The sequence below is a fragment of the Zootoca vivipara genome, chromosome 13 (assembly GCF_965207765.1).
Source record: "Zootoca vivipara chromosome 13, rZooViv2.hap1.1, whole genome shotgun sequence".
NCBI lineage: Eukaryota > Metazoa > Chordata > Lepidosauria > Squamata > Lacertidae > Zootoca > Zootoca vivipara.
The window spans coordinates 2,827,213-2,853,327 of record NC_142596.1 but is presented as its reverse complement, the minus strand read 5'-3'; the positions used below and the strand labels follow the sequence as shown (position 1 = coordinate 2,853,327).

The 26,115-nt window shown below is 46.4% G+C and overlaps 1 protein-coding gene across 6 annotated transcripts in view; it reads right to left on the bottom strand.

Moving 5' to 3' along the window:
• Positions 1-25,316, bottom strand: part of TJP1 (tight junction protein 1) — a 129,852-nt gene extending 104,536 nt beyond the window's left edge. For 5 of the 6 annotated variants that reach the window (XM_035131816.3, XM_035131817.3, XM_035131819.3 and 2 more), the window contains exon 1: positions 19,285-19,715. In XM_035131816.3, coding sequence (XP_034987707.2) covers positions 19,285-19,317 — 33 coding nt within the window. In that variant the 5' untranslated portion in view covers positions 19,318-19,715. Of the gene's footprint in view, positions 1-19,284; positions 19,716-25,003 lie in introns of those variants that run through there. The other variant, XM_035131818.3, reaches the window with a different exon arrangement.
• Between the last annotated feature and the right edge of the window lie 799 nt (positions 25,317-26,115).

The window sequence follows — 26,115 nt, the reverse complement described above, 5'->3', positions numbered from 1 at the left end:
AGGAGGGTGTTTTATTTTCTCAGTCTAACCCTCTATTTTAAGCCAGGGGCACAGAACCCGTGGCTCTCTAGATCAGACTTTAGCAACCCCCTAGAAGCGTTTGGACTCAAACTTCCATTGGCCCCCGCAGCATGGTCAAGTAAGGTGGGAGCCAAAGTCCAGCATCATTGGGAGAGTGAAGGCAAACAAACCTCCTCCCTCTGAAACATTATATCTGCATAAACACAAACCAGGATTGCCTTTGTAAATAAAGAGTTCCATAACAGGGTTTGAAACTGATTCTCGAACTTTGGTTAGAAGGGAATCTTTAGTGCTGATGCAGATGTAACATTAAGTGCATGGTTACTGCAAACCAGGCTGGGCATAGAGAGCAATGAGAAACAAGTCCAGAAAGGAGAGAAGGTTGCATTTGCAACTTTTTGATTTAGAGATAAGGCAAGTAAGAGGTGACATGACTGAAGTTTATAAAATTACGCATGACATGGGGAATGTGGATAGATAAAAGTTTTCTCCCTCTCTCATAACATTAGAACTCATGGACAGCCACTGAAGCTGAATGCTGGAAGATTCAGGACAGATAAAAGAAAGGACTTCTTCACACAGCACAAAATTAAACTATGGAACTCCCTTCCACAGGAGGCGGGTTGCCAATTTGGATGGCTTTGAAAAAGGGCTGGACAAATTCATGGAGAAGTCTATCAACAGCCATTAGCTTCAAAGCCTATGCTCTGTTTCCATGGCCAGAGGCAGTAATGCTTCTGAATACCAGTTGCTGGAGGGGTGGGGGCTCTTGTGCTCAAATCCTGCTTTCAAGTTTCCCACAGGCATCTAGTTGGCTACTGTGAGAACAGGTTGCTGGACTAGATGGGTCACTGGCCTGATCCAGCAGGCTCCTCTTGTGTTCTTAGGAAATTATGCATCTGCACCAATCCACATTACCACTCTCAAAACCACCAAATCATTAACTACTAGCCAGACTGGTGAAAAGCTACTGTGCAACTGCCACCACTCAGTTGGTGACCTTTATTTCCAGTTCAGGGGGTGGGTGGGGGAGAGAAAGAAACCTGAGGATCCATCAGCAGTCATGAGAATAAAGCTGGCATCTATGAGCATTTCTTATTTATCTCAAGACAGCCGTCCTGGTGTATAGTTAAGCTTTCTTTCTGTATTATATCAAAAGTACCATGTCTTCAGAATAGCCAAAGGCTTGCATGAGCATTAAAACTTTTGAACAACTGAGGATGTGATACACAGAGAGAACTGCAACATGAAGTCAAGCACATAAGCAAAAAAGCAATCTTACTCTACCTTGGATATTACAAGATACATGGAAGGGCCTAGAAGTTGGACATTAAAGATATTTTTGGACCACAACTCCCATCAGGGGTTGATGGGATTGGTAGTGCAACAGCAAATGGAGGGCACCAGGTTAGTGAAAGCTGGCTTTCTGACTATAAATGGGTTTTGTCTCTTATCAGCTGGCAGGTCTTTCCACAGCATCCCCTCCACAGAAAAAAGAAGGTATTTCAATAAATACCGTGTTTCTCCTAAAATAAGACACGTCTTATATTTATTTTTCCTCCCAAAAAACACACCACGGCTTATTTTCAGGGGATGTCTTTTTTTTTTGGTGTCTTTGCGGAGGGGGGAGAGACGGAGCGAGGCGAAACAGTGTGTGTGTGTGTGTGTGCAGAGCACAGACTGCCCACCTCGCGGGGGGTAACCTCCTGCTGCTGCACCTGGGTAAGGAAAAGGGGACTTCTCCCTCGCGCGCACAAGAGCACCAGAAGAGTGCTCTTCGCGCTGCACTGTGCTCCCCGAAGCGGCAGCACGAAGAGCCCGGTGAGAGGCACCCGATCAGCTGAGAAGCGGGCTGATCGGGCGCTTCTTCGCCACCGCCGCAGCGCTCAGTGCGTTCGCCCCCAGTCGCCCACGCAGATCCCGGCCTTCACCTGCAGCCGCAGCTGCCTCTCACCAGGCTCTTCGCGCTGCGCTGCGCTCCCCGAAGCGGCTCCCACCCCCGGCTTATTTTCGGGGGATGTCTTATATTTATTCTACTAATTAAAAGCCTGACATGGCTTATTTTTGAGGACCGTCTTATTTTAGGAGAAACACGGTAGATAGTAGAAACACTGATTCAGCTGCAATACTTATTAAAAGAACCAGAGCTTTGATCTATGCAACATCCATCTCCATATGGGAAGGAGCAGGAGGAGCCTAAAAGCAGCACTTGTTTTTCTGTTATAACAGTCTAGTTAATATGCAGCTGAAACACAGTGGAATAAACAAGGTGGAGGCAGGGGGAAGGCAAGGCAAAAATCCCAAATGGCACAACTGCATCTGGTCTCCAGGAACATTTGGAAGTTGTTCGGCAGAAAATTCAGGAATGGGAAGACAGATATACAGTGAAAAAGAGAGTCTTGCTGAATTTCATGTCATAACCTTTTAGTTTGACATATATTTGCCAGGCCAAAATGGATACTTTAACAGATGGATTAAGTATGACCATACCATAAATGCTTTATCTGCCATTTCTTTTACGCTTGTAGCATGGTTGCAATTTTTTTTCTCACTGCAGCTTAACTTTATTCCATTTACCATTTTCATAATCCAGTATTTTATGAAATCATCAATTTGCTTAATGCTTGAACTCCCTCAAATCCTGTAACCTCAAATCAGCTCTTTTGGCGCAATTATACCAGAGCTTTCTTAATCGCACTTCACTCAGCAATTCAAAAGCCACACTTGGTTAATCAAACTCTCCTTCCTAACAGTCGCTTGCCCAAGTCCACCTACCCAGCTAGTTCCATACCACTGGGTTTCACCCACTGAAGTATTTACATGGCCAACAAAAAACACTTTCCAGGTAAATGGGCCTGGAAAGGGCTGATTGCCCCACTAACCCACCAGCACTTCCATCCAGCTTAAGTGCTGTGCCTTATTACGGAGGCAGTTACTCGCAGCCTCAGAAGCCCACTTGTAAAGTGAGAGCTTGAACATGACGATCTGGCTGGTCATGATCCCATTAACTGGCACCAATTCCAGACTTGCCATCAGCAACATGACTGCCCACAGCCCAGGCCCACCCTCTAAGCTTAAATGGAAGAAAGAGAATCATAAAAAGGATTGTGCTCAACACAGTCTAGAGCAGGCATCCCCAAACTGCGGCCCTCCAGATGTTTTGGCCTACAACTCCCATGATCCCTAGCTAACAGGACCAGTGGTCAGGGAAGATGGGAATTGTAGTCCAAAACATCTGGAGGGCCGAAGTTTGGGGATGCGTAGTCTAGAGAGCTATATTATTGTGTTCACACATATTTATTCTATGCAGTACTTTTAACCTGCTTTTCAAACAGACTGCCAAAGCAGTGAACAAATTAAAATTCACAAGTGAGATCACAAAAGCGAAGAAGGGCAAGATGAAAAAGTCAAGAACCAGCATAAAAGGAAAGGATGTGAATTATAAAAGCAGCTTGGGGTTATTGTTTTTGCTCAGAGTCAGGGGCTCCTGCCAGTCATGAAAGCTGTGAAGGCCTTCAGGGGTGCCTATCCCTGGCTATCCAGTGCCCACAAAATATACTCTTTTGACCTCTTCCATGCAGAGCGTAGCTGGGTGATCTTGTGCCCCTGGCAGAACTGTCCAGATTGCACCCTCTAGCCACAAACAAATTAGCTCTTCTTTCTGCCTCTCCTCCAAACCCCCTCCCCTGCACCCATTCAATTCCTCACACACTTCACCTTGTAATGAATTCTTTTTTGTAATGAATTCTGATTGAAGGAGGCCAAAACAGAGAGCAGACACCAAGATGGGGAAGGCTGACCTACATGATGGTATATAGGTGTCTCCTCACTTATGTGTGAGTTACGTTCCGGGCCCCTGCATGCATAAGTGAAGTCACATAAAGTGGGGAGCACCCCACTTTAATAGGGAGGAGGGCATGGGAGCCAACTCCTTGGGGCCAGGGATCCTCCGCCCCCCCACCCCCAGTTAATGGGCATTGCCATTCAAATAGTGTGCATGCGCTCCGTCTCAATTATACAGGGCGGTGCTTACCTGCCCCCCCCTATATTTTATTCAAGTTGGCACCCTTGAGGGAGGGTGTGCGGGGGGGGGGGGGAGAGAGAGAGAAGCTACTTTGGAGTAGTCAGAGTTTGAAGTTGGTGACTCCCTGCCGCCCAGCACACCCTCTTCCTTGCTCTGCCTGGGCTGTGGGCAGGGAGCGCTGGAGGGCACAGGGCACCTGGCGGAGGGTCTCGACAGCCAATTTTGCACCCTCTTCCCTGCCTTGCTTGGCTGTGGCCAGGGAGTGCTGGCCGGACAGGGTGCCTGGCAGAGGGTCTTGGCAGCTGATTTTGTGCCCCCCCACGTGCACCCCTGGCGGGGGCCCACCTCACCTCTCCCTACCTACAGCCCAGCTTCCATGCATGACATTCTCTAAGAACAAAGCTAACAGAAGCTAACAGTGCTACAAAATCAGGGCTTCCCTCTAAATATCCCACGTCTGACATTCCCCGCCTGGCAAAGACATGCACAAAACCCTCAAAGCACCACTGGTCATCCCCCAACACTTTCAGAAATATTTGTAGGCTATCAGTTCAGCAACTTTTCTTTTCTTTCGTATTGGGGGCGGGGAGTGAATGAGCTGTTCTCTCTCAGGAGTGTTAGTTACTTTTCTTAGTTGGACCGGTGACAATGCCTGGATCTACTTGCCTTAAATTAGCTTACACATCAGGCTGTTTGAGTCTTTTGTACTCCTCTTTTTCTTTTTAAGGCTTGTATTATCAAATGCTTCCTGAAGTCTCATTTAGAAAGCTAATTTAGTCAAAAGGCATTCTTGGCCTAATCTTTCTGTGTGTGCTATGAAGATGCTGGTTTAAATGCCAAGCAGATAAGCAAAGTATTTAAAAGCACTGAGTGTTAACATTTTTGCTTCCGTGGTAAACATTTCAGAGCAGAAACACAATTACAGTCGATCCTTACCATTTTGTTAAATCCGTTTTACAACAGGTCATGGCCACACAGGATACACTAGCAGGGGTGTCCAAACTTTTTTCAAAGAGGGCCAGATTTGATGAAGTGAAGGGATTTTTAGGATTGAAGTTGTTGAGCTTTTTTTTATGAATTTACCCCCAAAGTTGTTCACTTTGGACATGCCTGCGAGGGGAAAACAGCACACTCTTTCTCCACCCATCTCCATTTGCCATGGAACGAGTGACCTGTGGGCACATCAATGAGAACAGGGGTGGAGAACTTTTTTGGAGCCTGAGAAATGACGTTTTTTCATGGCCAACCTTCTGGTGGCTTCAAGGCAGGGCAAGAGGTGCAATTCTACCTTTCTACAGAACAGCCACACAGACGTCATGGAGTTCTTCCTACACCCCAATCTACCCAGGTGTCTCTATCCAGGCAAGTGAGAGACATTCTCTCACAAAGTTCTGATATACCTTCTAGCCAGGCAAAAGCACTCAAGGAGGAAACAAAGCAGAGTCAGTGAGGGGTATAGCTGGGTACCAGAGAAAGAGTCCTTTTGACCCCTTGGGAGGGGTTCCCTACACAACCGAGAAGAAGCACATTGACGTATATAGGCTTCTATGTCCCAGGACCCCAAAATAGGTGACTCTCAACTTATGCAGGGGATATGTTCCAGGGATCATGTGTAAAGCCAAAATTGCATGTAGTCAAAACCAGGCACCCCCAAACTTCGGCCCTCCAGATGTTTTGGACTACAATTCCCATCCTCCCTGACCACTGGTCCTGTTAGCTAGGGATCATGGGAGTTGTAGGCCAAAACATCTGGAGGGCCGCAGTTTGGGGATGCCTGGTCAAAACAATGGCAGGTGGGATGGCCAAAGTCATTTTCCCCAGACCCCGCCCCCTTTTTATTTACCGTGTTTCTCCGAAAATAAGACACTGTCTTATATTTATTTTTCCTTTAAAAACCCACAGTGGCTTATTTTCGGGGGATGTCTTATTTTTTATTACACGCCCAGCCTCGCCTCTTCCTTTGGGCCCTCCAGAACTGCGCCTATCACTATGTCTTATTTTCGGGGTATGGCTTATATTGCGCAAATGCTTAGAAATCCTGCTATGGCTTATTTTAGGAGAAACAGGGTATTTGACAAGCACATAAAGCTCAGTTACCTGCACCTGAACGACTTCTACCCATATGAATTGACTATGGCCCTGCCCTTGTCATCTGGGACTTTTCTCCATGGGAGATCTGGAAGGAGGCAGCACTAGAACGGGTCTTTCAATGCCAGGCAAAAAACCTTTCCACCAGGCCTTTGGATTTTAAATCTCTGTGGCCTCTTTTAAAGGATGAGATGTTTTAATACTGCCTTTTGAAAATATGGATGTGTTTTAGATTTTTCTCTGTTCTGTTTCATGCTGGTTTAATGTTGTTGCTGTTGTTTAGTCGTTTAGTCGTGTCCGACTCTTCGGACACTTTTACTTAATTATTGTTTCCAGTCACTTTGAGTTACTTTGGTTTAAAAAGTGTCTATTAAGTTTGATTTTTATTCTCAATACCTATGATGCTTATGGTTCTTGTTTTGAGCATCATGGACACACGGTCCTTTCAACTAAAAACAACAACTGCATGAGGTAAGGCAGAGGGATGGCTGGCAAGCAGTGGCCAACTAGTGCCACACTATTTACCCATAGCCTTGCATTTAGCAACTCACCTAGTAACTCTCTTCACAGGTTAGCAGAAACATTTGCAGGCTGTTAACTTGATTTATGGCACACTCAAGCCATGTACTCCAACTACTGTACTATACAAATGATTCATTGTTTGCCTGCTTTAAAAATGTAGCCATGCTGTTCTCGGGAAGCAAAACATCCTGCATCTTATCTCTCCCTGCCACCCCCCTATTTTCACAAGCATGATAGACCCACAACTTCTGCAGCTTTGTCCCACTGTCCTTTTGCATCATGGAAAAATAAGCATTTGAGGCCACATAGTGTGCTCTGTTCAAGGCTTTGTACGCCAGATGCTTACATTGTTTCAGTTTTCTAACAACTGATTTCAAACTGGAAGTGGTGGAATTGTATCACATCCCACCTCCCTGCAGCGAATGGTGAGCAGGGTCAAAATGCTGCTACCGTAGCTACATGGCGAAGCATCCCTGGGAAGAAATAGTCCTGCAGTTCTGCAGCCCTACACAGCTGGAAGCAATATCATTTCCAGGTCTGTAATTACTGCAGGATCCGGGGGGGGGGGTTACAAAAGGGGAAAGGGTTACAAGAGCAAAGTGGCACACTGAGGACTAGACTCCAATGAAACTGACAGGATGGAAGGACCCAGGAGAAGAGGGGGAGGGGGAGAGTTTCCTCAAAAAAAAAAATAGGGAAGAATCTTGATGGTCAATGTTTCCTTGAACCAAGCAGAACACACAATCAGCCTTAAAAGAAATGTCATCCACTCTCAGGACAATTTTTAGAAGGAACAGAATACCAAATGCTCGCTGCAAAGTAGGAAGAAAAACAGGATGCTCACATGCCTTTTGCAACAGAATTTACATCTACTATAGGAAACAGCCATGAGACATGGGTTTTCTGTTTGGTTCCCTCCATACTTGTGCTCTGGCAGTGAGTCAGATCACTTACTTAAAGACTTACTTCAGAGTAGACACATATAGATAGGGTCACACTGAAGGTTCCATCAAGTTTAATGAGACTTATTCTCAGGTACAGCAGCCTTCAGCTACCAGCTGCCCATAGCAAACTCCCTCAAATAAAGATGGGAGTGAGGTAACATGACTAGATTTTGGGTGCTTTAAAATGTAGGAAACTCCCTGTCAATATATCGCCCAGGACCGGGAGGAGGAGCAGACGGCAATGTTGGTTTCACTCAGCAGTATATTGCTGGTGAAACCGCCATCGCTCCCGAATCCCTCTGTTAGTGACTTCCTCCCATCAGCATTTGCCAGTGGTCAGAGGTGGTGGGAGTTGCAGTCCTAAGTCATCTGGAAGGACATAAAATCTGGAAGGCATGAAATATTAAAGCCGGCTAGCTTATTCAATTTCACCTCAATCACTTATCTTGTGTGTGAAAGCAGACAGGAAGGTTCATTGTGAAGCTGGCCTCATTCATCAGGCAGAAACACAGGAAAATGAAAGGAACAGTAGCTTTGTTCAGCAGTGGAAGAACCCATTGGCCTCATCTCTCCACCTCCATCGCCTTCCTTGTGTCAGGAAGGCAAACTGTGCAGTGCTGGGACACTGTGCTTGCGCAGGAGCCCTGTGTGATTGAGATCCCTGTTGCTTCTGGGTTCTAAACCATGTGGGGAGGGGCTACACAACCACAGAAGGGTCCCTTCCCCAAACATTGAAGGTGGACCAATGTCAGGGCTGGAGTCAAGCACAGGTCAGCAGCAAAAATTATAAATTACTTGAGACAAGGGAATGAAGTTCCAAGCACAGCTCCAGCCAAGTGGTCTCAGCAACTCTTTCCCACACAGTCTCAGGTTGTGTCTGCGCACAACCACCCACTGCTCAGCCCGTTTCATTTCTCTGCGGGTCCTAAGAGAAGAGGGGGCAGAGAGGCTGGTCGCAGCAGGACGGGGAGACTCCCCTGATGGTCTGGAGCAAACTGCTTTAGCCTTTCCCTTGCAATCTGAGGTCCAATTTACATAGCTGTGAAGATTACCAAGATAAATGCACGTGAAGGCTATAAAAATGCTGAACCTTTCTATTTGTACGGTATCCTAGATCTGAAGGTATGTCCAAAGGTTTTTGTCCTTTTCCACCTTAATTTTTTCCCTTCATGCATAGGTAATTTCCCTTTCTGCTCAATCCCCACAGGGTTGGGGGAGGGGATGCATCTGTTCACAGTGGATTAGTAAACAGCATCCTATTAGAAATTCTCCAATCACCTTGAGAAACATGCTATTTGAAAATGCTACATTATATTATTTTTATTATTAAAAATAAAAAAAATGTGATTGGTGTTTTGAAACCAAGGGAAAGAAGAAAAGTCTGGCAAAGTACTCCTCAATGTCCACTACAGAGTGGTTTCTGCAAACTCCACTGACTCATGAATTTAGTTTTCCCAGTCATATGACCTGCTCAGCAGACATTCCAGCAAGACTTTGGTCACATGGGCAGCTGAACCCAGCCTCAGACAATGGGTCACAATCCCTCCCCCAACTAACCACCCCTTTGCGTGATAAAAAGCTGGGCGTTATCAGCTGTAGAGGTCAACGGCTGCAGTTTTCTCTAAGGCTCTCCAGTGCTTTGACTGCAACCACAGGTACAGGCAGGGATGGGTGAAACAAAAGCAGCCTTCCTCTGTGATTGCCAGTAAGTTAAAGGATATTCAACTGCTTAAAAGTCAACCTTAAAACATCAATTAACTTTTTTCCTTGATGCATCTTTCATGTCATACTACTTCAACAAACGTGCTTTGAGACCCTGAAGCTAAAAGCCACTTAGATGAAAACGGTGTCCCTGAGAACAGGATGCTGGACTAGCTAGGGCCTGGCAATTGGCCTGATCCAACAGGCTCCTTTTATGTTATGTTCAGTACCACAGTACCACAGTACCAAACAAATATCTCAATACTCTTAAGAAAAAGACAAAATACTCAGCTTATCTTTAACTCAAAGTGCAGCAAACCAACATGGAAATCCTAACCAAGCTTACTCAGAAATCAATCCAAGTTAACTGGGTGGTGCAAACTAGGGCAGTATACCAGATTTGCTGAATCCCAGGTTGATTCAGTTGGATGTGGGGGGTTTCGCTGTGTCAGGTGGAGGCAGCCCCGGATCAGGACAGGCCTCCTGGAGCAATCTGGGGCTGCCAGGGGACAAGGCATCAGGCAGGAAGGAGGGGCTTTGGCTTCATGCACCTACTCTGAAGTAGGACACACGTGTGCTGTCAAACAGAGCAGGACTGAACCATTCGCTCGTCAGCTGGAGCACAGGATTCAATCCTGCAGGCAGCACTGATCTGCTTCACCAGCGTGTTCCTTGCAGAGAACACACTGGAAAAGGAGACCTCAGCAGGACTGACCCCCCCCTTGCTTTCTGTAATGCAGGGGGGGGGGGCTGTCAGCATCTTCTCCCATACTCCTGACCATATGCTTAATTAGGATTTTAAAAACCCTAATTAAACATTACCTCGTCTCTCAAACTGATTTAGGGCCAGATCCTGGCCGGGTGTTCCGTGGCCTTAGATCAAACTATATGCACCATTAAACGTGCATTTGCTCTGGGGCTGCGGGACACCCAATCAGGATGTTGGGACACTTTTTTTAATAGGAGGCAGGGGAAATATCATCAGGACTGCAGAACTGGGGAGGGAAGGTTTAAACCCTCCTCCTACAGCTGCACTCCCAATTAAAACTGTCTCCCTTACTATGCTATCCCTTAGTCCAGGCTTCCTCAACCTCGGCCCTCCAGATGTTTTGAGACTACAATTCCCATCATCCCTGACCACTGATCCTGCTAGCTAGGGATCATAGAATCATAGAGTTGGAAGAGACCACAAGGGCCATCCAGTCCAACCCCCCGCCAAGCAGGAAACACCATCAAAGCATTCTTGACATATGGCTGTCAAGCCTCCGCTTAAAGACCTCCAAAGAAGGAGACTGCACCACACTCCTTGGCAGCAAATTCCACTGTCGAACAGCTCTTACTCATGGGAGTTGTAGGCCAAAAACATCTGGAGGGCTGAGGTTGAGGAAGCCTGCCATAATCTTTTCTTTGTCTGGTGGAGGAGCATCCAAAAGGGAGCAGGGAAGGAAAGATTAAATCTCCCCACCCCCCACACAGTGAGCCTGATGAAAAACCACCCCTTTCATTAAAAACAACACCACCACCTTGATGCAGCTTCTAATGCAGGGGTCCCCAAACTTACCCGACTTCAGGCCAGATGCCTGCCGCGCTGATTGCGTGGTGGGCCAGAGGGTGGGGGGGCGTGCGCGGGTGCGCGCGGCTGTTCGCGCCCATGCACAAATGCTATTTCTGGCACACTCCCGACCTGGAAAGCGCCGGAAATAGCTTGTGCAGACGCCTCCTCTGACCCGGAAGTACACTGGAAATGACGCTTGCGCGTGCGCGCAAGCTATTTCCATCGCTTTTCTGGGTCGGAAGTCAGCAGCCGCGCCGCACCGCATCAGTAAGAGCGGGCGGCGGCAGCAGGTGGCGGGGGTCCCCGGGGGCTGCATAAAAGAGCCTCGGGGGCCGTATGTGGCCCCCGGGCCGTAGTCTGGGGACCCCTGTTCTAATGACATAGTCATGTGACACGTGAAACTGCTTAGAACTGCAACTGCAATCAGATTGATCTTCTGAAATATACTATCCTGCTTTCTTGAAGCCTCCTTTACACCTGGCGGTCAACCCAGCCTGGTTGTACTAGAGCTCCCTTCCTCAACCCGGTGCCCTCCAGATGTTACAGAACCATAGAACTGTAGAGTTGAAAGTGACCACAATGGTCATCTAGTCCAACCCTTTGCAATACAGGAATCTTTTGCCCAACATGGGGCTCGAACTCATAACACTGAAATTGAGAGTCTCTGGTTTCCCCAACAGCCCCATCCCACGGGCCCAACAGTCAGGAACGGTGCAAGGTGGGAGTCCAACAACATCTGACTGTGGGAGGCTACACTAGAGTCACAGGACCAAATTCAAGCTGAGCAAGGCTCATTACAGAAAACAATTGGATGTCTAGTAAGACTGCTGCACAGCAAAACTCTAATAATAAATAAATAAATCAAGATGGCTCGAGCAAACCTCTCTTACGAAGCCCTTTTCAGGCAAGCAGGGAAGCCTGTAATCATAATGTTTTGAGATTTTCTGGTAATATATAACCAACTACAGCAGGGGTAGGCAACCTCAGGCCCGTGGGCTGGATGCGGCCCAATCGCCTTCTCAATCTGGCCCGTGGACGGTCCGGGAATCAGCATGTTTTTACATGAGTAGAATGTGTGCATTTATTTAAAATGCATCTCTGGGTTATTTGTGGGGCATATGAATTCATTATTATTTTTTTCTTCAATGTATAGTCCAGGCCCACCGCATGGTCTGAGGGACGGTGGACCGGCCCACGGCTGAAAACGGTTGCTGACCCCTGAACTACAGTATTTCAGAACAGTAAGGTAAAGGTAAAGGGACCCCTGACCATTAGGTCCAGTCACAGGCGACTCTGGGGTTGCAGTGCTCATCTCGCTTTATTGGCCGAGTATGCCGGCGTACAGCTTCCGGTTCATGTGGCCAGCATTACTAAGCCGCTTCTGGCAAACCAGAGCAGCACATGGAAATGCCGTTTACCTTCCCGCCGGAGCAGTACCTATTTATCTACTTGCACTTTGGTGTGCTTTCAAACTGCTAGGTGGGCAGGAGCTGGGACCGAGCAACGGGAGCTCACCCCGTCGCAGGGATTCGAACTGCCGACCTTCTGATTGACAAGCCCTAGGCTCTGTGGTTTAACCCACAGCATCACCCGCATACCAGTTGTAAGTACATATTGGTTGGAAGTCACCAATCTTACTATGCCTTGAGCGCTGTGCCTCAAATGAACCTCATTTCTCTCTTTCAAGCCAGAGGGGACACGAATGACTAAGGCCATATCCCTACAAGCTGCTGTTTCTTCTTCTTTTTGTTTTTAAGTTATGTAACATTTTTAAAGCCTTGGGAATGCTCACCGCAGCTTACAAACACCTTCTCAATCTGGCCTGCGGACGGTCTGGGAATCAGCGCGTTTTTACCTGAGTAGAATGTGTCCCTTTATTTAAAATGCATCTCTGGGTTATTTGTAGGGCATAGGAATACGTTCATTTCCCCCCAAAAAATACAGTCTGGCCCACCGCATGGTCTGAAGGATGGTGGACTGGCCCCATGGCTGAAAAAGGTTGCTGACCCCTGTTGTATGCAATAAAAATGCTTTGTCTTGCCACACACTCAGCTCAAAGAGAAACTGGCAAGACAGTGGGAAGGCATACATGACAGTCCTATAATTCTTTTGTTAAGTGATATCATTTATACAAGCCTACTAAAATTAGCTCCTGCCAACCAGCAGTTTGAAAGCACATCAAAGTGCAAGTAGATAAATTGGTATCGCTCCGGTGGGAAGGTAAACGGTGTTTCCGTGCGCTGCTCTGGTTCGCCAGAAGCTGCTTAGTCATGCTAGCCAAGCAAGATGAGCACTGCAACCCCCTAATGGTCAGGGGTCCCTTTACCTTTACCTTTTCTAAAAATAGGAACCCGTGTTAGCAGATTGTTCTATTTTTTGAACATATTTCACCATACTACCCAGAGAATGACACCACATGGAACCATGAAAGGAAACAAGACTGCTGATGTCAAAAATGTAATTTGTTTTCTTGTGGATTCCACTGGAAAGAGGCACTGGAATGTGTTTACGCAGGCCTAGCCAATGTCGTGCCCACCAGATGCTGAAATGTGCATGATTCACAACTCCTCCTACAGCCAAGCCCATGAACATCAACTAGACAAAAAAAGATCCCAACAGATTCCTAACAGGTTAATAAGTAGCAGTTTAAGAAGAGTTACATAAGAATTAGACTATACCTTCTATAAAACATAGATAACTGATGACAGACAGAGACTTCTGTTTTCACTCCATCCCAAAACCTATTTTTCATAGGACAGAGCCAACGACCACTATTCATGGTTCCTGATAAACCGGACTGGATATAAACTTGTGGCCTTTGCAGTGCTTGGCTGCATATCCCATTTTAGATAGTATAAAGCAGCTTCATTCAATTGAAATGCCTTAAAAAAACCAAACTACTCAGGTCTCTTTAATGCATTCATGGGCATGGGGCAAAGTTAGACACCAGTAGCCCTGTTCAGGGAAGTTTTTAATGTGTGACATTTTAATGTATTTAAATTTTTTGTTGGAAGCCGCCCAGAGTGGCTATTATATCATTATTATCAAAATGTATGTGCTTTGAAACTTCGAAGTATATGTTAAGGATAGACAATACGTTATGGAGTTTAACAATGAAGAGTAGAGTGTTTTGAAACATGAAGTATGGTACCAATATTTATACTGTAAACACCAAATTAAACATGTATTAAGATTTTCTGCTTAAAATGTGACACAGTATTAACAATGTGTCACTTACGTGAATTGCATATTAATTCATGCTTATCAAAATAGTAATGAAAAAGTGTTACCCAACAGTCCCGGTGGTGACTATTGGTTCTGTTTTTACACCCACAACCCAGGTCCCAGAAGCCATTTGGCTCCTAGCTTTTCTATCCCAGTTTCTAACACTGGTATGGGACAATTAGCACACAAGACAATATAAATTACTTTAAAGTAAACAGGCATATTCTAAGTTATCTTTCAACGGCATATAATAAAAGTTTAAACCATGGGCAGATGTTCAAGAGGCCAGCTGATGATTGGGGGGGGGAGATTATAGGGGGCCTTTATTAATGTAGTATTTCTTGTCCTTAAACCCAAGACAGGCAACATGTTCATTTGCCTGTTTGATGGGACATGTGCAGTTTTCAGGCAATACACTTCCTATTCCTACTCTAGTTAAATACACTCTTAGAAATGCCCAAGAGATCCACCATTTGTCCTAAAGTGTCCCATTTTAAGTCTTATTTAGTATGCTGAAGTCGTCTTACTGAGCTAACAGCATAAACTACACTATAGCTAATAATAATAAAAACCACCTGAACTGTATGTTTGGTATTCAAAATGCAAAACTTCTATTTTAAGATGGGGATGACAGATTTATTCCAAGGTTGCCACTGCACAAGAATCTAAATATACTGCTTAACTTTCTGGATGCAGAAAAGCCAACAAACAAACTTCCAACTCCTCCCTTCTAGGAAGAATGAAGCAAGTATTAATTACTGGATCTCCATGCCTACTGCAATCCCTGCATCATCCCTTTTGAATTCTAAAATATTCACATGGTGTCATCACCAGGCCCAGCAAAAACCCTTCAATAAGGATGCAGAGGTTTTCCTGGCAGTACAGCATTAAGCAGATAATGGCAGTCAGCACTTATACAAAGAAACTTCTCATTAGACAAAGAATCCAGATTACTATATTGACCAACTTACCCAAGATATAGAAGACAAGAAAGCATTGTGAGAAGTTATGCAGTTGTTAAAATGTCATTTACTGCAGGAAGTGAATGGAAGACCGCATATCCCAAGATTACAGTTACCTCCCTCTACGTACAGAGCCTTGGTTGAAATGGTCACCTTTGCACGTTTTAAAGCGATTAGTAAAGATTAGTAAAGGCCTTTTCATAGTATTGTTTCATTGCGGAAGGAACACACAACTGTTAGATATTAAACGGGTCTAAACAACTTCCTTCTCAACTTGTGCAGGAGGGTGAAGGAGAAAATCCAGTATTCCATCACCAGGTACCGGAATGTGAAAACTGGAAACCGCATTTTACCAGTACCCAAACTGTAACTTGCTAATAGAGAAAATACAATTACCTGTCCACTAGTGCTGTTATTATCACTTTGGGTGCTATCTGGAATGTGATTAAGTAGTATCATGGGCATCTATTCGACACTTTCTCATTCTTGTTAAAAGACCGTCAAAAGTTTTCCCACTTTTTCTATTCAATATTCATGGCAAGTAAATATGGTAAAGACTACCAAAGCAACAAACAAAACAAAATAAAATCACCCCCATACAATTAATTTGTTTTAACTTATTCTGAAAGCCACTCCACTGTTCATGTATCTTTTTAAAAGGGAGGGTGTATGCTCTTATGCAGGCGTCCCCAAACTGTGGCCCTCCAGATGTTTTGGCCTACAACTCCCATGATCCCTAGCTAACAGGACCAGTGGTCAGGGATGATGGGAACTGTAGTCCAAAACATCTGGAGGGACGAAGTTTGGGGATGCCTGCTCTTATGGAAGGTATCATACCCATCCCCTTCCCTGTCGTAAAGCAACACCACAATCTATCAGTGGGAACAGAGCAAGTTTGACATGACTTTTGTTCATCTTCTTCAAACACTCTTTAAAATTTGTGCTATGTGTTTACATCCTAAAGTTCACACTGCACAACCATTAGACAGAATTGCATTATCTCTGGCTATGATGCTTTGAAGCAAGCAGTTCAAATCTCCTGTTCATATGCACATTTGAGTTTTAAAAACAAAAATCAGGAAAAGGGGAAAAACATTTCTCACTACTAAGAACAGGGAGCAACACAAAAGGACTAAATCAGGCTTCCCCAAACTAAGGCCCGGGGGGCGGATGCGGCCCTCAAGGCTCTTTTATGCGGCCCCCAGCGACCCCTGCCGCCCTCTGCTGCCGCCCGCTCTTAACTGCGCGGCACGGCACAGCTGCCCACTTCCGGGGCACCAGAGCGTCAGAAATAGCTTGTGCACATGCACAAGTGTCATTTCCAGCGCACATCTGGGCCAGAGGAAGCCCATGCACATGTGCACAAGCTATTTCCGGTGTTCCAGTGACCTGGAAGTGTGCCGGAAATCGTGTATGTGCACACATATGGGTGCACGTTCCCACGTGCTCCGGCCCACAGCGCAATTGGCGCTGGCGACACTGGCCCTCAGCGGCGAAAGTTTGGGGACCCCTGGCCTAAATAGACCACTGCACCCCTGCCATATTTACATGGCAAAGCAGCAGCTACACAGCCACTCTCCCAATGCAAAGAGAACACAAATGAAAACAGAAGTTATTACCTAGGTATAACCAGCATTCTAAGGGGAGCAATTTTGGGAAAGTATTTCAGATTCCTTGGCATCATCATAGTTATCTTTAAGTATCTGGTTTTCTCCCCCCTCTCCGCCCCCTTCCTACATTTTGCTAGAACAAAGTACAATGGTACCTCGGATTAAGAATTTAATTCGTTCTGGAGGTCTGTTCTTAACCTGAAGTACCACTTTAGCTAATGGGGCCTCCTGCTGCCACCGTGCGATTTCTGTTCTCATCCTGAAGCAAAGTTCTTAACCTGAGGTACTATTTCTGGGTTAGCAGAGTTTGTAACCTGAAGCGTTTGTAACCTGAGGTACCACTGTAATAAATGTGCCATTTCCAAAAGAAAATGTATGAATCGGATACATATGCCTCAGCCTTGCAATGACAACAATCTCCATCCGCTATGCTGACTGGAGATAATGCAAATTATAGTTCAAGACATCTGGAGGACTCCAGGTTAGCCAAGGCAGATATAGCTCACCTGACATAACCTAAGAATGAACACATTTTGGAGACTGAGAAGAAAAATACTCTAATGCAGGTTATAATAATTTTTCATAGTGCCAAGATAATGCCAAAAAAAAGAAATTTAAAAACTACTATGAACTTTTTGTGCTTCTCTGAGTCACAAACTTTGCAAGCTCAATAAAGCGAAACTTAAGTTAGAAATGAAACTGTACCCAATACCTATTGGAGAATGAGTATTCATGAATGCCACCAGAAACTGATCCTACTGCCAAGAATCTGTGCCAAGCGTCAACGCCACTGCATTAGTGCAGTATCAGAGGCGCATGGTTCAGGTGCAAGCGCATACCAAGAGATGACATCAGACAGAAACTACACAGTTTCACTTGAGAGCAAACCCTTCCAGTGAACTATCGGGCAATATTCCTTAACGCAGCAAACATAAAACAACGAATGTACTGTGTCTCCAAAAAGAACGAAGAACTGTTTATAATTCTAGAGCAGGAAGGGGAAGTTTTATTCTACCTTTTTTTAAACAAAAAAGTTTTCAGCCAATCCTCTAAGGTTTCATGCATAAGGAGAAACTTGTTGAGCATTTCAACTCCACCTCCTTCCCTTAGGAGTAAAACAGCACAGCTGACTCACTCACTCACTCACTCCTGCAGAGTTGAGGGAGGTCAGAGTACTACATGCACCTGTACCATATAACACACCTACAGAGCAGGTGGAGCTTTTCTTGGGCTCCCAGCACCACCCAAACATATTTGCACTATGTCAGCAGCAGCTGATTCAAAGGGAGTTGCTAAGAAATCCTGTTTTTCAGGAACTGTGAAACCTGCTGTTTCAGGAATTCCTGATGTGAAATTCCTAAGAAAGGGCACGTCCTTTGGAGTACAAAAAACATCACACACACACCATGTGCTAAAAAAACAACAAACCCAGCCCAATTCCATTCACACCCCAGATTAAAACACAGAAACAACATGCGATTCAGATGGGAGTTGAAATCTCCCAAAGCAAACGTTTTTGGCTGCAATTCTTACAAGGCAAAACTGCAACCCCACAGCTAGGCACTCCAACCACCTGCACTTCCCGATCTGTATTTTAAAAGCACACAGGAAGGAAGTTTCCACCCTGAGACACCTCACTTTAAAAGCTGGCTGCTTGACAAACTGCAGGGCAGAATCCACCCCACCTTCGCAGTACAATGTCAAAAGCAGAGCGCAAGGCGAGCACTCACTTAGGGAATAAGTCTTGCAGAACAGAGAGGGGCTTACTTATGTGTAAAAAATATGCTCAGGATAAGGCTGTAATTGCAAATCCATTTATTTAGGGCAGAGGTCTCATTGAACCCAGTTATGACTTACTCCTGAGCAAGGAGACTTGGAATCTTCTTGTGTCCCCTTTGAAAGCATCTGTAGAGCTTAACTTTTAAAACTTGCCCTCCACTCTTTCGCCACCCACTCCAAAAGGAACTAATCTAGAGTTTGGTGGTATCCTGAGCACACCATCCAGCCCTTCACCCAACAGGTGTTTTTTGGGGGGAGGGGGAGTTTGAGAAAAAGAACAATTGTGTGAACCTAAAAAAAGGAGCTCCATTAACTTCAGACACACACAACCAAGTCAGACCCTCCCCAAACGTTCACAGAGCTTGGTTTTTACTGCTTTAAAAACCATTTTGTATTGAGCCTGTACGAGTGGGGCATCTAAACAACAATAAACAGATTTCTGAGCAAAGAGTGGCAGTGAGATGGGGCAAGAGTTTTGTGTTTTTTCTACAGACTCCTAAGCGGAAACCCCCAAACACACTCTTAAATCACCTTTTAGTCGGGTGGTGGGCCTGGAGGGGGAAGCCCCGTGGGAACCAGAAACCCCCCCCCCCAAGTTATAAAGGTGCACGCGACGCACCACACTGGGAATTGTAAAAGCTAAGGTAGGCGCGCCCACGAGGCAGGATGCATGGCCCCCGCCCCCACCTGGCAGCCCCTCACTCCCCTTCCGCCGGGCAGCCATACCGAGAGCCCCTGGCGGGCGGGCGGGGGCAGAGAGAGGAAGGGAGGCTGGCTCTGGAGCCCCCCCCCCCGTTACCCTTTTCTCCCGCTCTGACTGGCAGCCCCCCAAGCCGTGGCGGCTCTCGCTTACCTTGGTGGAAGCAGCTGCGGCTCGGGCAGACATCTTGTTTCCTTCCCGTCCCCGGAGGAGGGCAGGGGAAAGAGCAGGCGGCGGCGGCGGCGGCGAGGAGGGAGGGGCGGGCGGAGCGAGCAGGCGCTTCCTCCGCCTCCTGCCCGCCAGGGAGTCCCGGGGTGGCCGCTCTCTCGCGCTGCCTCCGCCTCCTCCTCACGCCGCTGCCCCAGCCAGCATCGCCCCCCCCCCCGCAAGGAGCAGCAGCAGCAGCAGCCGGCCAGCCAAGTTGGCTCCAAGTCCGGCCAGAAGAACAGCAAGGAGGCTCGCAACTAGCCCAGGGTCTCTGCTTCCTTCGGCTGGAGCGGCGAGGCTTCTCTGTCCGCGGCGGCGGCAGCTACATGCCCGCCCGCCTGGCCGCCTGCTTCTCTCCCTCTCCCCCCCCCCCCGTCTCTCCCAGCAACCACTGACATGTCTGCCTGGCTGGGAGTGTCCATCTCTCTCCTCCCCGGAGGGGGAAACGAAGCGAGGCGGGGGGGGGGGCAGAGGAGAGAGACGAGCCCAGGCAGCCTGGTTTGCACGGATGCACCGAAACCCAAAGACATGCGGAGGAAGAGGATAATAATAAATAAGAATATAATCGCGGGAATAAGGGTGCTTCGGAAGGAGCTTAGCATGCTCGAGGACTTTTTCCATCACCATCATTTTGCTTTTTTCCTCCTTTCCATCTACAGTAGTGGGGTGTTTTCCCTCCGCTCCAAATAAATGTGCATGATATTTAAAAAGAAGAAAGACGCTTTGCAAGAAAGTTGTTTCGCTTCCCTCCGAGGAAAAGGGGCAGAGATTTTGCAAACGCTCTCGAGACCTTCGCAAGCGCCTACCGGCCCGCTTCGACTGCCCCTCCCCCCCGTGCCTCCCAGCGCTTTGGTTCGGGCTGCGGACCCTGGCGGCGACTGGGGCACCGACTTTCCTGGACCGGACGAGCCTATCAGCGGCCACGGGAGGAGGAAGGCTGGCGAAGGCATGGCGCTCCCGTTGCTGCTAGGCAGAGGACCGGACGGGAGGATGGAGCGGGTGGCAGAGGAGGAGGGAGGTGATTTGCAGAGAGAGCAGCCGCCAGTTTGGAAAGGCTGTGAACTCTTGTTCTTAACCCAGGCCCAGCGTGCTTTATTTTCTTGTTTTCAGTACTGTATTCTGTTTTGCAACCAGAATAACATTCCCAGAGCAGTGTTTGAGCAGTGCAATCCTATACTGAGTAGTCCTGTACAGTAAATTCCACGAGTTCAGTTGGGCTTGCTCCCAGGTACGGGTGTAAAATTGCCACACACTGTCTCTTGCAGCAAATACAAAACAAAACCAGATAAGAGAATTGTGGCACCTTAATGTCCCAGGTGGCACTGTGGGTTAAACCACAGAGTCTAGGGCTTGCTGATCAGAAGGTTGGCGGTTCGAATCCCTGCAACGGGGTGAGCTCCCGTTGCTCGGTCCCAGTTTCTGCTCACCTAGCAGTTCGAAAGCACATCAAAGTGCAAGTAGATAAATAGGGACCGCTCCGGTGGGAAGGTAAACGGCGTTTCCGTGCACCGCTCTGGTTTGCCAGAAGCAGCTTGGTTATGACCCGGAAGCTGTCTGCGGACAAACGCCAGCTCCCTCGGCCTATAGAGCGAGATGAGCGCCACAACCCCAGAGTCAGACACGACTGGACCTGATGGTCAGGGGCCCCTTTACCTTTTATTACCCAAAATGCAACTGGGAAACTTAAATTTTCTGCTTTTTATCCAAAAGGAAACCAAGGCCCAATTTAGCACAGATGAGGAATCACAGGCCATATATTTGCAGTTTTGATCACTGGTGGCTGCAGCACTTAACTTGGGAGAAAATCTCATTAGCATCTTCATTATTTTCTGCATTTATACCACACCTAGCAAGGAAATATCCAAGGCATCTTAAGATCAGAACCAAAACTCAGCACAATAAAAACCAAAATATCAATAGAACCAATCAGTAAATGTTCTTTTAAAAAGGCTAAAAGGCAGTGGCAGCATAAAGCAACTTAAGCACAGCACTCTGCAAAACTTTGTTGAAAGAAAACAGTTTCTTCTAAAATCAATGAGTGCCTGAGGTCTAGTGGCATAGCCTCAATCCAGTGTGCAGTCTCTTAGGAGCACATCCCATTGAACTCAGCAACCTTTTGAATACGCACATCTAGGCTCACAGCCACACTTCTTACCATGGTGACGCAGGAGAACCCAACCTGGCTCATGCCTAATTAATATAAAACTTCCAGTGGTGCTAATAATAATGATAATTCCCAGCCACTCTGGGCAGATTTCTTCATATACAAAAACATAATAAAATATTAAACATTAAAAACTTCCCTATACTGTATAGAGAAGCAAGAAAGGCAAGTGTGGATCCTGCAAAAGGCCTTTGAGAAAAGCAAGGAGGGACAGAAGTACGGTAAATAGGAGGGAGGTGATCAAGGGATCCCCGCAGCGGAGATGCAAAATGTCAGTCACTGCAGTTTGAGATTCCAATACCAATTCTTATATATATATATATATATATATATATATATATATATATATATATATATACAGTGGTACCTCTGGTTAAGAACTTAATTCGTTCCGGAGGTCCATTATTAACCTGAAACTGTTCTTAACCTGAGGTACTATTTCTGGGTTAGCGGAGTCTGTAACCTGAAGCATTTGTAACCCGAGGTACCACTGTACACATTTATTTAAAAGTTAGAATACAGCTTTGTCCACTTTCATAATACCACAGAACGATCACTCCAATCCTCAATCCCACATCACTGCCATGCTGGCTCACCAAATACCCTACCACTGATCTGGTTTACTAGACATTTTCAATCCATGTATGCCCTCCACAGACACCTCTGCGATGACGGTGGCATTAAAAAGCCCTGTTCTTCAAAAAATAAAAGAGAGAGAAAAGGAAACCAATTTTTGGGCACAGGGCTTACATCACTTGGGGCCTTGAAAATGAGCAATGTGATCTTAAATTCAAATGTGTTGCTCTGCAATAGTCAGCTAGAGCAAAGATGCAGGATGGGCATAATTTGATCACTCGTGGAGGCCGAGAACTGTATGGAGCTGCAGTGCTGCATTCTGAGCAAGTCATGAGCACCGCCAGAAGCGTGCACAGCAAAGATTTACATCAGCCTTTGCCAACCTGTGCTGGAAGGGGGGGGGTGATGGGAGATGTAGATGGAGGGCACCAGACTGGCAAAGGTTGGTTTGCAGAAATCAAGCCTTGTGGTCCCCCGGATCACCACAGTAAAGTCAGCTTGGAACACACATTTTCCACACTGAATGTAAAGTAGAGGTAAGGATTATTTGGGTTCCTGCAAAGGCAGGAGAACTCTGTCCCTGCTGCTTTGTTTATCAGTGTGAAATGATAACATGAGCAGATAAATTTGGAGGCACAATGCAGGCAAGGTTAAGCACATACAAATCCCACGCCTTAAGTCCCAGGAGTGAGAGAGGTGAGGTCTACACACCAAGAGGAGGGGAGGAGAGACAGATAACCCTTCTGACTAACACACACAAAAATTTAGCGCCCGCCAAATACAAAAAATAGAGGTGGTGAATCGCCAACAACAGACACCAGGAAAATACAGTTGGAGCACATGGGTCCATTTCCTGCACCTGCTGCCAACATGCTTGATCCTCCCCCAGGCTGAATTTCTTGTGACTTTAGTCCCCTTCACACATTTTCCACGTGAAGGAAGCTTCACATATAGAAGAGGCAGTGTGGCCATGTGTGAGCCCCTGAATTGTCCGTAAACATTTGAATGTGGGAAGCCTAAATGCACCGAGCATTTCCATCTGGTGTGGAGCCCTGCACAATTGGAGTTCATTTTCATCCTTTTAAGGCTTTTATGCCCTTGAAAAGGCAGCTTACAAAAAATGCTAAAACTCTCCCTGCCCTCAAACTCAAAATCTAAAAAGGTGTGACATGGGAGGAACAAGGAATGGGAGGGAGGAGAAAACAAGCACCAGTTCTTAAAGTTACATTTCTCATAATACAATTAGATAGTTCTGTCCATGTAGATTCTGGCTGCCAAGTAGAACAATGGCAATTCACTAACATTAGTGGTGGGCCTGTTTGTCTTGACCTTGATAAAGAGCTCCTGCCAGGCATGGAGCCCTCTGCCCATATGCAAAGTGTGTAGATAGCACCAGTCTCTAGTTTCCAGCTGCACTCTTGGCTGTGAACACTTTTAACTATTTCCTGCATTGCAAAAAGTTGGTCTAGATGACCCTTGGGGTGCCTTCCAACTCTACAATACTATGATTCAACTCAGCTTTAAATGGCTGTTGCTTAAAGTTGATACTAGAGCTTAATTCGGAAAATGAGGGACTGTGCTTCTTAATGTTATCAAGAATGGGTTTATTGCAGCTTGGATTCTAGGACCCCTTGTTTGCATCTGAAACAGAATCTGGTCTCAACACTGCCAAGTTTCAGCTCAGACAAAGCTCTTATTAAATGGCAGAGCTGGCCCGCACACAGGGAGGGCCTTGGGTAATGCTACAAAATAAGAATAAGAGCAGTGCTCTCTTTTTTGAAATCCAGGCATTCCATTTACAGTTTAAGCACCAGGGGACTGTCTTGATGTGCCTTATTTTATCAACCCCTGCAAAGGACTGGTCTAAAACATTGTCATTCCTGCAGGAAAATCCAAATGGCACCCCTTCTCACTAAGTGGCACGGAGTACAACCCATCAGGGATTTCTTTACATGTGTTGTTGAAATGAATTAGAGCGGCTCCAGAATCCAGGGGCATGCACAGGAGAAATGTGCAGTAGCTGGTGCCCCACAGGCCCTGGCCTTGCCTTTTGACAAAGCTGCCCCTGCCAGCATTTTAAAGCAAGAGGGGGACCTGCAGACCCCCAAAGGGTGTGGGACTTTCAACTTCACCAGCCTCAGCCGGCATGGCCAATGATGCAGGATGATGCCAGTTGGTCCAGCAATGACTGGAGGGCCACACCTTTCTCACCTGAGCAGGAGATTGGATGAGATACACCACCTTCATCCTTGGGTCCTCCAGGTGTCATTAGACTACAGTGGTACCTCGACTTACAAAGGCGATCCATTCTGCGGTGCTCTTCGTAAGTCAAATCCTTCGTTTGCCGAAGTGTCCGTTTTACGCATGTGTGAAGCGCGATTTTGCGCATGCGCCGACCACGCACACCGCTTCTGCGCATGCGCAGAACGCGCGCACGGCAAAGAGACTTCTGGGTTGGCCGACTTCAGAAGTCGAAACCTTCGGAAGTCGAGTCATTCGGATGTCGAGGTACCACTGTACAACCATCCAACCATCCACATCGGCCTCACTGATGTGGTCCAAAGGAAAGCAGAGCAATACATTTGGCACCAGCTTAGCTGCAGAAGTTGCTGGAAGGAGGCATACAAGGCGCCATCCAACAGTCTTAGAGTCTCTACCCAGGATTTGTGTAGGGTTTACTCTTTAGCCTTTTCTTTTTCTGAAGAAAGCCTGCAAGGCAGTGGAGGGCTAGAATCAGATGCACTACCTTCCCAGACTGACAAGCCCCAGATGCCCCTCATTTCCCTCTACAGCACTTGCAGAAACTGCCTTCTTGACTGTTGGACCCACTATTGGTGCCGTCCACTAGATCCACCAGAGCCTATCTTCACATGCACGGGAAGTCCCTAACTCACCAATGGTTTAAGACTAATTGGCTAGCCTTACCTGGTTCAGCCGGCCAGTTAACGCTGTTCCCGAGGCGTGTCTGCTGTCACATGCTGATAGCTCGTAGGAGCCACAGGGGAGAGCTGAGTGCAGGGAAGTGAGCAAAGGTGGACAAACTACCCCAGAAGGAGCAGGATGTGTCCCCCACCAGAGGTACTACCCCTCCCCTAACACCCCATACAACCCATACAACAGGAGTTGTAGTTCAGCAATATCTGGGGACCCAAGGTTGATGAACTCCAGTCTAATAATCTCCAATAATCCTCACTCCATGAAATCACTATGAGCCTATGGGAAAAAATGCTTTCTTTCAGAATGCCACAGGATTCTGATCTCACTGTTGCTTTTCTGTAGCTTTAATCTTCCAACCCTGATGGAATGGACAGGAAGGAAAAGGCTGGGATCGCCACAGGAAACCTGCCTCTGAACTGAGAAAATGCAGTAGGTAATTTGCTAGAAACCTCTTGTTTTCCCAGACCGTTCTCTACCTAAAAAGAATATCTGCTCTGTTTAAAAACTCAGCACAGTTTTATCACTCACTCACACACACACAAACACAAACACACACACACACTTCACACATACATATGTATATCGGGTATCAACAATATACATTCCAACTGCCCATATTTACCAGAAACAGAGTCTCTTTTCTGGTAAATGAGTATTTTGTTCCTGCTTTTGACTCTGGAAGAAATGTTTGTTGGGCATGACATAAAGCAAAAATAGAATGTACCAGTTTTCCTTTTATTCCCCACCCCCAAGTAGCTCACTCACAGTGAATACACTGAAACGGTTTGACTGTTCTACCATTGTGAAATTAAACACTCTATTACATTCTTTGCTTTTAAAAACATGTAGATATATAAACAAAAACAAACAAACGCAAACCATAAATGGTATTTATTCTAAAGGCAGACTAATGCACCAGTTTTCTTTCTTATTTAAGGCACCTCACTGACCCTTCTCCAGAAATTTTTTAACTTGGGCACATATTTCGTATGCCCCTTGATATACTGCAATGCCCTCTCTCCCCACTCCCCACTGCAATAGTGTTATGGCCAGTTTCCCAGCATTATGTTCCAGTTTTTGATATTTGATATGGCAACCTT